Source organism: Gavialis gangeticus, unplaced genomic scaffold (genome assembly GCF_001723915.1).
Source record: "Gavialis gangeticus isolate Ggan-Ray unplaced genomic scaffold, GavGan_comp1, whole genome shotgun sequence".
Taxonomy (NCBI): Eukaryota; Metazoa; Chordata; order Crocodylia; family Gavialidae; genus Gavialis; species Gavialis gangeticus.
In genome coordinates this window covers 127,127,814-127,140,766 of record NW_017729025.1, presented here as the reverse complement: position 1 = coordinate 127,140,766, position 12,953 = coordinate 127,127,814, and the positions used below count along the sequence as shown (strand labels likewise).

Here is a 12,953-nt window from a genome sequence, read left to right as displayed (position 1 = left end):
GCCGCCTCCGCCGCGCCCCTGCGGCGGGAAAGCGAGCGGCGACGGCAGCGCCCGGCCCCGCGCCCACGGGAGGCGGCCCGGCCTCAGCCAGCAGCGAGGAGACCATGAGGGGGGCTTACTTGCCTGGCAGGGGAGATACCCTTCTTCTGGGCCTTCAGTGACTGGGTGAAGAGCGGTTCCTTGCACTGCGGACACTGTCCCTTGCTCTGGAAAAAGGGTGAAGGCCAGTCCCTGGCACTGCAGGTTTGTCCTCTGCACAGGGTGAAGAAGGTGAAGGCCAGTCCCTTGCACTGCGGACACTGTCCCTCGCACAGGTTGAAGGCCAGTCCCCTTGCACTGTGGGCAGGCTGTCCCCTGCCAGAGTCTACAAATGCCTCCAGGTACAAGGATCTCAGCTACACAATTTATGGCAATGGGGGATTGCTCTTGGACATTCCCTCTAGTTTGCTCCTTCAGCCTTGTGGCTAGGGGTCAGTGAGACTAGGGGGCATCTGAAGACCAAAGCCTCTGAGCTTGAACGTAAGATGCCTGCCATGAATTTGGAAGTATCTGAAGCCCCAGGCTGACGAGGATACTGGCTGGTGGTAGCGCCGCACAGACTTGAACATTTGAGCTGTGCTCTGTCAATAGATTTGGAACTGATTTGGTCCCAGACAAGAACTTTAGAAAAAAGAAAAAGGCCTGCCCCTGAAATCTGCCCCTGAAATCTGTTGAGCCTGCCCCTGAAATCTGCCCTTCCACAGCTGCTCTAGGCAGCCTTGTTTCATACTTAGCACCTCTCCCAAGTCCAGGCACCTTCAGAGGGAGGGGGAAGGCAGTGAGGGAGGATCACACAGGATGGAAGCAGGGGAGAGGAGAACTACTGGGGCAAGCCACTGATTTCTTTATGTGCCATAGCAGCCACGCCCCAGGGCAGTGTGGGTACTTGGTACTGGTTGGCCTCCTCACCTGTGGTTGTTCCTGCAGGCAGCATGGCTTTGACTCATGGAAAGGCAGGGCTGGAAGGGAGCTCCACCGGTCATCTAGTCCAGTATTTCTCAATCTGTGAGTCATGACCCAGAAGTGGGTCACAAGAATATATGAAATGGTCACAAGCAAACTTTAAAAACGGTTTATTATATTTTGCATACATTTTCGAAAAAAAATCGATGCGGTTGCGTTAACACTATGCATACTAATAAGCAGGGGTCCAGGGTTTTTTTGCCCTGGATTTAAAAATGGATTTTCTCTTTTAAAGGAGAAAAATGTGGGAAACCACAGGTTTCCCTTTGCAGGCTGGCAGAGTTCAAGCATGCAAAGAGCTGCTTGGGGTCGAGAGAGCAGGAGGAGGGCAATTGGGTAGACGGCACAAGGTGCATGTGTGTGCACATACATGCACATAGCAGCCAGGCAGGCAGCGTGGAAAGCAGTTCCCACAACTCCCTGCAGGTAAGTCTATGGGGCTGTGGGGAATCGAGAATGGGGTTGGGGGGCACAGTGAGCATGGGGATGCATGTGGGAGGCCAGATTTGTGCACCCGCAGCAGGCATGGGGCTGCAGCCCGGTAACACCAGCATGGGCAGGAGCCACATCCACAGCCCAGCAGGCAAGAAGGCAGAGCAGGGGAGCAGGGCAGTGAGACTCTTTGCTGCTGTTGCCAGGACCCCCACACCAGCTGCGCTGCCAGGAATAATGGCGGGGGGGGGGCAGATGCTGCCCTCACCTCCTCCCACCTCCAGCCGATTGTGTACTGGGCCATGGCTCTACCTTGCTGCCATCGCCCAGCCTCCCCTCAGACCACAGAGCCGCACATGCAACCAGCAATGGGAAAGCACGGCAGCAGCAGCATGGAGCAGTGGGTGGCGGTGGTGGGTGCCACATGTGAGCCCCCCACCCACATCTGGCCGCTGCCACCAGAAGGGGTACACTTGTTAAAAAAGGTCAAAACCCCCTGGTCTAAACCAGTCATGCTCAACCTTTTGCTGCCACAGGCTGGATCAGTAGCCCATAGGCTGGACTGGATCTTGCAAACCAGGATTGGGCCCATGCCACCGGACTGGGGGCCCATGCCCTGTGCCACCAGATTGGGGCCCTGCACTGCTTTGCTCAGTCCCATGTTGCAAGACCTAGGCCCCCATAGGCCTGGCATTACCTCCAGCCAACCACTGCAGACTCAGATCAGGACCCAGGCCACTTCTAGGCATTGACCTAGCATGCTATCCAGCCACAGGACTCTCCATGAGTTCAGAAATTTGGCAGCAGAGGAACTGCAGTTGCCTGTTGTGGAGACCCTTCCAGGCTAGATGGCATGGTTCTTTCTGTGGGTTGAATCCGGCCTGCTGGCCAGGGGTTCAGTACTCCTGGTCTAAACAGGGACTATGAATTTTTATTCACTACCTGGATTAGCTTTTATAAACCTTGTGTCTCTCAGGTTAAGTGCTTTGTCTGTCTCTCCCATCTACCTTCCCTCCTTCCATAGTGCCTCCTGCTTTCTCCTCCCCTTTCCATTCTAATCACTGCTTTCTATTTCAAAGCTCTGCTCCCTGCAGTTCCTTTGCAGCCTCTGGTCAAGTAAGCCCTCTGCTTATGAAAGGTTATGCTATACATCTCTGATTTAGTTAGTCTATAAAGTGCAACTCTATCCTGCTTTCTGCCTGACTAGAAGTCAACTTTAGGAGCCTTGTACTGTTACTCTTCAGCTGGGAACAACAGGGACTGCTAAGGAGGCAAAAGGCCTGAGGGTGGGAAAACATCTCAGATAATTAGTCCATTCAGCCCCATTTAATGCTCAGGGTCACACTAAAAGCAATCAAGTCAGTCAGAGCAAAAACAGTATGAAAATAAGAATTGTAAAACAAAGCACATACATGTGGGCTAGGTACATAACAGGTTCTTCCCCTAGCCACCTCCATAAGTCCTGTGATCCAACATACTCTCCTTTCCCCAATACCTGTGCTTGCTGAAGGGTGTGCCATAAAAAAGTGACAGAAGTGTGCCACAACAATGATACTTATGGTTATTTTTGGTATTTTAAACATTTTTGTTTGTACATTTTAACACGTGATGTTTTCCAGTCAGAATTTGTAAGGCTATTCACTCTTCACAACATTTGGAATTTGCCACACAGGACAATTTCAGCAAGCAAAGAAGTGGCACAGTTTATATAGGCCTGTGCAGGCACTTTGGCAAGGTATGGAGAGGGACGTGGAGAAGGATGTCTGTTGTAAGATTTTATGAAAGACAAGTGCAGTCACAGTTTAGAAAATGCTGCCCAAAACTCTCGTCTCTTAGTCACATTCTAGGCTCACTGCTCCCCTAGTATTTCCCTTCTCTTTGGCATATCCACCTACAGTGGGAAGTTGGAAAGCTGGACATTTAATCTGGGCTGCTTAGGATCCTCTGCTTTTCTGTATTGTATAACAAAAAAAAAATGAAATAAAAGAAATATCTTAACTCTAAAATGATATACTCCTGGATGTAAGTGGCTGCAGTTACACTGAGAAAGGGAAAGGGGAGAGCTCAGAAGCTTCAGAATGGTCTCCTTTGCGGACTAATTACATAGAAACATTTCCTTTTCTTCCACTCTTCAGGTCTTCTTCATTTCCAGGACAAAGTCCAGAGGTCCAACTGCCTAGGATTTCTAGAAAAGCAAGTTTCAGTCCAAAGGTCTGAGACTAGGAAGACAGGCTCTCTGCCTGCAAAGTTATTCCTTCTTCACCAATCTTGAAAGGGTCCCAGGGCCTGGGGTGCAGGTTAGTATTGTTTCTTGCATCAGGGACCCACGCATGACGTGAAGCCACAGTAGGTAGCAGGGGAGGGGACACAGATGGACACACTTCGGCCTGCTCAAAATCTAGGCTGTGTGGAGGGAGGCAGAAGTTTGCCACTGGTTGCCAGCCTTCTTCTTTAGCCAACACAGTCTCTATTCTTCTGCCACACCTCCATCTGACTCCCTAGTTAGGCCCTCTATTATTGGGCCACCTACGTTCATTGATCTGCTTGGCCCCTTTAGTTAAATCTGTCCTCAACACAAAAAATGATGACAGGAGGTCGTACATGAAGGAGGTAAGACCTTGGAGAGCTCAAGAAGACCCTCAATAAATGGTGGTAGCTGTGGTGTTAGGGTGAAAGTGAAAGGACATGGACTTGGGGACAATTCTTCTTTCAAAATCCTGCAAATAGGTTTTTTTCCTCAAGGATGAGAACAGTGCTTGAAGGTAATAGAATAACTTTAAAAATAAGGGCAGTTAAGTTATTTTTAAAAGTTTACAAATGAATTCTGAGGGAAAAACAGATCTGTTTTGGCCGCTCACAATTGAAAAGCCAGTTTCCAGTATCCTACAATAATGATCAAGTTATATTGCATATGTCTTAACTTCAATACGTTCAGAGTGCTACCTCTATGACTATTTAATACTTAAAATAGCCCAACTGTGCAGTTTTACTTACGTTTTCTCAAATCTCTAATTCATCCTGTGCAGAATTAGTCTCTGTGTGGTAACTGGTAGTAATTATTGGCAAGAAAAGGATTAGACATATGATTATTATAGTTATAATAGCCAGACTGCTCATATCTCCAGGTTATTAAAGCTAAAGTCTTTAATACAGGGCCCTCTAGTGGTATTATTTGTTTATAGGGTCTTTCACATAAATGAATGATCCAAGTAACAGGTTATGTTATTCTGATTACTTTTAGCTCTTGTCACAGTCAAATCTCAGTCCTGGGTCAGATTGCAATCTAATGCATTTCTTTTTATTTTCTAGAGTATCTAATATAAAATTACCATTTATTTGGTGTTTTTTCACGTTTAATTTGCAATGTAACCATTAACCATTTTGACTATGTTTGTACTCTGTAGATCAGTGGTTCTCAACATTTTCAGATTCAGGGCACCCCTCCACCACTTTTTTGAATGTAGCAGAGCCCCCAATTGAGAACCACTGTTGTGTTCAAATTATTGCGGTGGTTCTCAACTGGGGAATACTGCTACCACAGCCAGGATTATCCTGGACAGTACAAGAGGGGAGAAGGAAGACATTTTCTACAAGGCAGAACTAGAAGGGAAACTGTCACTGACATATCCAGGAAATGCTAGATTTCAACAAGCTTTGCATGCAGCAGATATGTAATCTGGATGAGGTATCCCCTAAGTGCATAAAGCCACAGGCCCCAGAAGCAATAGGCAATTTTTCACGATCATATGTGGACTGTCTGTTAGTTGTAAGATCCTTTTGCATAGGATCTGGAACCTGCCCTGAAGGCCTTAAACCCTGGCTGACAAAGAATCCAGAATAGCTCCAAAGAACCCAAATCTCTGCGCTGAAATAAAGTTAAATTTCCAGTTACTTACCCTCAATTGTAGGTCCAGAAGAAGGCAAAGGAGCCATAGTTTCCAGATACTTCTGGAAAGATTTTCACTAAACACTTATCTAGCCATAGAACCACAGTTCTTCCTTAAGCAGATGGCTCCTAGGGCTGTGCTAAGCTTTGGGTGTTGATTCGACTCTGAGGAGATTAGGCCCGATTCGACGGCTGAGTCTCCAAATCCAAATCGAATCAGGAGACCAATAAAAAGGTCTGAATTGGTTTGAAGCCTCCAAATCGATTTGCAGAAGATTCAGAGATTCAGGCAGCCCCCGCTTACCACCACCACAGGAAGCTGGACCCGGACTCAATGCTTGTAAGGGGCAGGGGGGAAGGGGACCATGGGGACCCCTGCCAGGCCCCATCCCTTGCCTGCTCCCCCGGCCCCCGTGTCCTGGCACTTAAGAAATAATAAAGCCCCACACTCACTGGCTGCTGCAGCAGTGGTCGGGGCGTCTAGGGGCTCGTGGCAGAGCCCCCCCACTCAACACAGGGCCGTGGGGGGCAGCAGGGATCGGCCCCCATCTGGGAGGAGCCAGTGAGTGTGGGACTTTTTTCTTTTCTTTTTTTAAATTTTTTTAAAAGAGCCAGGATGCTGGGGCTGGGAGAGCAGGCAGAGGATGGGGCCTGTTCGATTTGGAGATTCAGCCAATTTGACAGTGGCCAAATCTCCAAATCAGATTCAGCTGAATTGATTCAGGACAGCAATTCAAAACATTGAATCAAATCACTGTCCCCTGAATCGGCCAAATCCAAATCCAAAGTGAATACTAGCTGCTTCACACAGGCCTAATGGCTACCACCAAAAGGACTTGGCTGCCAACTTAGGGATGCTGTTAACTGGTCAGACAGCAAGCAGGACCTTGCACCAGTAATGACTTTGACCTACCATAAATCTAAAGAATTTCTTTCCTGTAAGTACAATAGAAATATGGAAGAGAAGCACAAACCTGCTTGTTGACTCCAGGGAGGTGAGTATGAAGGCTAGGGTCACCATGTTGAATGTAATTTTGCAGATAATCAAGTTGAGCTTCCTCAGATCTAAAACGGGTCAACCATCTTCCTTTTCTCCATGAGATTAGGGAACACTGGTAGCTGCTCTTTCCCACAGTCTGTGCCACATAGCCTTCCATCATATCTGGAGATGTTTTATGAGTTAAGGCAGTGAGTCTCTCATATATCCAAAAACATGGCTCACCAGAACAACATGGTAGTTTACTACACTGATTTGGAGGGCCCAAAAGAATATGTTTTTCTCCTAATAAGTCTAGTTCCCTAGACTGCTTGTATTTCGATGCTTTTATCCTCACTAGTCTTTTCATTTGCTACTGATATGACCAAATAGAAAGGAGTCAAATGAGTAAAAAAATATTATGCCTCTCTTTAACTGAACTTTGGAGAGAGACACTACACATGCATTGGCTATATACTTTAAGATATTTCTGAATTTTCTTTCTTTTGGCACGGGTAAAGCTTCTACCAATATGCTACGTCAATACTAAAGTAGGTTTGGGCCGTTTTCTGTTACTTCAGTCTTTTTGGGTTGGATTTTGGTCACAGAAGACACTTTTCTACACAGTATGAAATTCAGAAAGGGGAAAAAAAAAATCTTTTTGACTTTCACGTAGTGCTTGTACATGGCCAGATTCTGAAGTATTCCCTTTTTTGGGTAGAGGGCTGGAGTCAGAAGCCAGGATTCAGGGAACTGGACTCAAGAATAAGTCCCTAAGTGAATTAGCATAGGCATTACGCAGGCAGCTTCAGCCTGCAACGACCAATAATCAACTCCTTCTCTGTCAAAAAAAAAATGAGCAAACTCAGTGTTTGAAATGGGGTGCCACCAAATTCAGAACAGCTCCGTACAGTTGCCATGAGTCTGAAAATGTTCAGAACCCACAGAATTCCACTGTTGTCAACTGTCCTTTTGATATAAAAAAGAAAAAACTTGATGAGACTGAGGTTGAATCTCATGTACATTAGTAAAATCCAAAGCAATTCCATTGGCAATAATGGATTTTTTTTTCTGGCTCAACACTGAAATATGTGCATTTTAATTCAACCCTTTATGTTGAAATGCAGAATTCATTTTTAAACTTGAAAACAAATACTCATCTACAAGTGTGTTAAGGGGGCAATTATGTACCAGCAAGTCTTTGTCAGTCTTCTCACACCCTAGGGAAACCAGTAAGGATAACTGGCATTATGGCTACCATTAGCTGAAAGCAGAGACAATTCAGGGGAGAACACTGCATACACAAGGCCCAGACAGTCTTTCCTCTCTTTAGTTAGGTATTGCCAAAGTCAAATGTGCAGAACAAAAAAAGGCAAAGTGTGTGGAACTCATTTATGAATCGAAGAAGGCATGGAGACAGGATATGATTAGCAAGCAAGAAAGAAAAAGCGTATCATTTAAAAGTAATACCCAACCATCAGAGATCAATACAACCAATGCTTACTATTCAGCTTAGTAAAGTGTTTGGTATCTGAGTATGTTAATATTATGTTCTAGTTTATTCATGTTATGACAATTTGCCACCTTACACATAAGAAACATGCTACCTAGTACTCAGTAAGATGCAAGCACCATATGTACAAACTGCATAATTCGTTATATGATTAAAGAAATAACTTATGACTTTTCAACAGAGATCAGCACACAGGATCTAAAAAGGGGATGGACTGCACTATCTGGAAATGTATGCAAACCCAGTATAGGATCAACCAGGGCTCCCACCTCTTCCCCTCAGCACACTTGCAGTGGTGTCAGTGGCCCCTTCTCTGATCCAAAAGAAGCAGCGGTGTGAGGTCCTGTTCCCTCTCCCAGATCAGAAGCGTGGATAGTAACCGGGGCTCTCTCTCCATACATCCCCTAGTACAGGGGTGGCCAACCTGTGTCATGCATGCCACAAGTGGCATGGGCAAACTGCGTAGCATGTGGCAGGCTAGGGAGGGAAGAGTGTACAGCAGAAGATAGGGAAGGAAGCAGAAAGCAAAGGATCAGGTCAGGCAGAGGAAGAGGATCAGAGTGGCACTTGGGGAGGGTGTAGGGCTAATTGTGGCATGCCTACCACTACCCTAGCAGAGAAGCCATATCTACTTCAGCAGGTGTGCATGTCAGGCCTATTACACTCTACGGCTGCCACCATACACAGACTCTGCTGTTAGGGTAGTAGTGGTGCGCAACACTCAGTACAACAGATCTTGGAGTTAAACAACTCTGTGGAAATGCCTGGACCTTTTCACACCCTTCAGTGCTATTTTCTCTGGCTGTATACTTAAAATATGGGCATCACTGGTTACTGCCTGTACTGTAACTGTACCAATTACCTTCAGTGCCCTCTCTCAAGCTTTTAATACACTTTGTAGTTGGAAGGAAAAATTTAATACAAAGTTTAGTCATGTGATTACATCAGAATACAAGACCTGGAGAGCCCTATGGAGTTGTATTGTCCATGCCTTAATCTGATCTTGAGCAAAAATAATGAAAATAAAAGGTACCAACAACTTCTTTGCTGCAATATATATTTTAATTCAAAGTGAATCTCGACAGTAATACACCATAAATTCTTATTTTGACACTCACCAAAATAGTCACCTGGAAAACCCGCTTTTTGTGACAAAGTACAGAAGGCTTGGTCACATTTAAATCACTGAGAACTAGAGAGAAATACTATCGCAAACTGTAAGAGACATTACATCCATAAAAAATTTTCCCAGTCCTCATATTGTAATATTGCACAGTGCAATTGCTACATGGCAAACTAGTGTAGCATAGAAATCAAAAGCAAAAAAAAAGCCACAAATCTACAAATCATTAAACAGAAACAGTTCAAACTTAATAATCAAGTCTATATCATTGGGTATTTCTAAAACAAACCTTCCTACAGCTTGCAGTGTGATTTAACTTTTACTTAACACAAACCAAGTTAAAATTAGCAGTAAGTACAGAAACTTTAAAAATTAATTAATCCAAAAAATTGTAAATACAGTAGCATAACTGATTAATAAAACACCCTGAATTAAAGTTAAAACAGAATACAAGGAATTCATATAAAAATAATTTGCAAATTAAAGTAGTATGCAAGTATGCACTTCCGTACTCATGCAGTGTTTTATTTAAAAAGACATTAAAACAATAAAATGTATAAATGCTCCTTTGCTGGGTACCTTTTCAGCAATCCTGAACACATTTCTAGACAGATGGCCCCAGGCACCCACACAAAGTCACAGTAACATCAACTGGGCTCTTCACAGATGCAACAGTCCACTTTCTTAGAGCATACTGTAGGATCTGGGCCAGTTGTCATTACTCTGAATTTAGTTGTGGTAGAATCCTAAATGCTTTGTTTTCTGAAATGCAAACACATTTCTAATAATACAGTATATCAGAGCAGCAGGCTTAATTTGGGGCACACTACAGCAATTTTTTTGTGTGTTATATATTGTGGCATACAGGTAAATGTTTCAATTTAACAAGCATATTAGCTTTTCCTCCTAAGCACGGGGAAAGAAAATAAAATGCATTACAGCAATGACAATTTCAATGGCCCCAAACAGAGATAACACCATATTGTTTGTTATCATGATACACAAGTCAATTAATCCTTTTGTGCTGGTGGTTCCTGGTGCATCCACTGCCTGCAATGGATTGAGCACCAAGAAAACTCAATTCCCAACACCAGGAAATTAACATAAGACAGGATCTGTTGGACCATATAGTAAAAGTTTGAAGTGTTAATGTGTATGTCCAATTTACTTAAGTATTTTCTTGACTCCATATACTTAGGCTTTATATAAGATTTCAAATTAATCAGGCTACCCTTAATTTCTAGTGGATACTTTGTATATACATTTATACTTATACAAAATGCATAGAGTTGATTCCTAAAAACACTGAAATTTGTGGGAATAACTAGGTTTCTTCATTTTCAGTGTGATTAAAAATGTACTGCTGGTATTGGTTTTATGATCTAATACTGTTGGATTTCAGCTTTTATTATTTAAAAAGTAAATCAAATGTAGGCACATTTATTTCACTCAGACATTCATTAAATAAAACACTGCTTGCATTAGTGTAGTAAAGAAAAAGCCTACCAGTTATTAGCTTATTGACAGAGTTAAATTCAAATGCTTTGCACTCTTGTTCCAGTCAATGCTGCAGAGATTGTATTCCAGATTTTTTGTTTAAAAAAAAGTTAAGTCAAGCCTGCAAGATACAGCTTCTTAAGTGTCTACACAATGCCATTATGAAAACATAAAAAATTAAGTTACATTGATACATCCACTTATATGCAGTGATGAGCTCAGAGTTAATGGAGATAAAATACTGATGCAAATAACACACCCCAAAATAACATATGCAGTTATCTTCCATCATTTACAATATAGTAGTTACGACACTCCAAATATGAAAGCAAAACAAAAATCAAAACCCCAGCTTCTATTTCATGTAATTAGACGTATACAGAAATTAGAAGACTAAGAAAGAACTAGTTAATCACCTAATTTCACAGCTATCTGAAGTGGCAATCATTATATAGCAGCTTATCTATGATACATTCAAGATAAATGATACAATTTATTACTTGCCCATAAGCTAAAACACAGCCTCAGTTTAATACCTTCTTCAAATCCCATCTCTACACTACAGTATACTTGAGGTCTATGAAAAAAGTAGCTACCTTTTATAGGAAATGGATGATTAAGTCTTTGGTGCTGCAAAAGCAACTTCATTTGAACAAAACAAAAAACAAAAAAGACACACTTTCTAGAAAAAAAATGCAAAAAGCATGTAATTTACGTCCCTGACGGAATGTATTAAATAAGCAAACACCCCCAAACAGGCTAAAACAAATACTATAATGTAAAAAGGCTAAAATCTCTCCCATGCATAAATGAAAATTGCACACAAAGAACTCGCATCTTTTCAAGCTTCAATAGTAAATATTCTGCTACTATTAAATACTGCATGGTTTGCTCAAGCTAAGATGAAACCACATCATGAATCAATGAGCATTTTGCTTTTTTCTTTCGAAATCTAGTCAAAGTCATGCCTACTACACCTCTAAACAAGTTATTAAATCCAATTAGACAAAAACACTTTGAAAATAAACTACTTAGATTGTATTGCAGTTCCATTTAACAGTATAAAATACTGTATTGTGTCTGTCACTACTCAATAGCTACTGAATCAACTTCTCTTAAGCACTACTAAATTCTTCTCTTGAAGCTAGATCATTCTGAAAAATAAGACAGCAGAATTCAGCTACAGCAAAACATGCTGCCCTTTTGATAAGGAAAAACACCCAATACTAAAATCATACCACACAAAACCCAAAATGATCATTACTCTATCAAAAAAAAAAATCAGCAGATCTGAATTTTAAGTGCTGCAGTCCTCAACATTTATATATAAGTAATAACATTAACAACCTCAAATATTTAAGGCACTATGTGTGGAAACGGTTTACAATGCAGCTGAGATTATTAGAACAACATTTAAGAGCAATGTTTAGGCAATTTGTTTTTGCCCATGCAAAAGACACATGCAATGTGAAGAACAACAGCTCAACTTTTTAGATAAGTGACTCAACATTTAAACACCAAGATACATAATACAAACAATTTACTTGTACACTGTACTGCTGACATATGTGCATCTGTTGCTCTAGATCTGTACACTGAATGGCTTCCCAAATGTAGACGTGTCTTGCACTAGTTAGAAGGCAATTTTATAAAAAATAGCAGGAGCAAAACCAGATTTCTGCTCCCACAATTCACCTGTCTAGAGTTACTATATAAGAAGATAACATGACCAAAGACAAGTTATACCAAATGTGCAAAACACATTAAAAGTGAGTTTTTTTAAAGCTCAAGGTTGTTTAAATTGCACCCAAGTCTACATGATTCAAAAAATAATTTTCTTGTTGTGCCATGGCTAATATTTATTAAATACCATGTTTCTTCTCAAATCAAATGTTTGTATCATTGAGCTTCCTCAACATACTGTACTTGAATTCTCACATAAACGGATACTGGCTGAGTTTTGTTGGACTCAATGGAAATCCTGTATAAGCAGGTGATGCTGCAAAGTAAGAATGTGGTGGGAAAATTGGTTTGTATTGAGTCTGATGAATGGTTGGGGAAGGTAAAAGACGAGGATTTATGCCCACTGGGACTTGGTGAACTATGCCACTGGGATGAGATATACTGTACGTTGGATGCTGTAGTATAGGTCTTGAGGTACATGGTGAGGCTAAGAGGTGGGCTACAGGTGCAGCAGTACTAAGTGGTGCAGTTGGTGGATACGGAAGAATAGCAGGCTGTCCTCCAAGGTGTGTACTTCCAGATAAATGCGCATGCATTGTAGTGTGATTTGGACTTCCATGTGGAAGGGAAAATGGATGACTGGCAACACTAGCTGGGATGTATGCCTGCTGTCTTCGATGACCATAGTTTCCATTCCACTCTTGAGGCCCAGATCCAAAGTGCTGAACCTGTCCACACACAGAAATAGCTTAATGTTAGCATTTGAGTATAAAGACCGTATGGGCTCATAAACTGGGGAAATGGGTTAAAATTAATAGACTTAAAAAAAAAAAAAAAAAAA

The 12,953-nt window shown here is 42.3% G+C and overlaps 2 protein-coding genes across 3 annotated transcripts in view; both read right to left on the bottom strand.

Moving 5' to 3' along the window:
* KIAA1549L (KIAA1549 like) overlaps positions 1-1,738 on the bottom strand; it is a 360,085-nt gene extending 358,347 nt beyond the window's left edge. The window contains exon 1 of the mRNA XM_019519964.1: positions 1,703-1,738. Within this exon, the coding sequence (XP_019375509.1) occupies positions 1,703-1,738 (36 nt within the window). The remainder of the gene's footprint in view (positions 1-1,702) is intronic.
* A 7,114-nt stretch (positions 1,739-8,852) lies between these two features.
* HIPK3 (homeodomain interacting protein kinase 3) overlaps positions 8,853-12,953 on the bottom strand; it is a 136,388-nt gene continuing 132,287 nt past the window's right edge. For both annotated transcript variants that reach the window (XM_019519531.1, XM_019519532.1), the window contains exon 16: positions 8,853-12,840. In XM_019519531.1, coding sequence (XP_019375076.1) covers positions 12,364-12,840 — 477 coding nt within the window. In that variant the 3' untranslated portion in view covers positions 8,853-12,363. The remainder of the gene's footprint in view (positions 12,841-12,953) is intronic.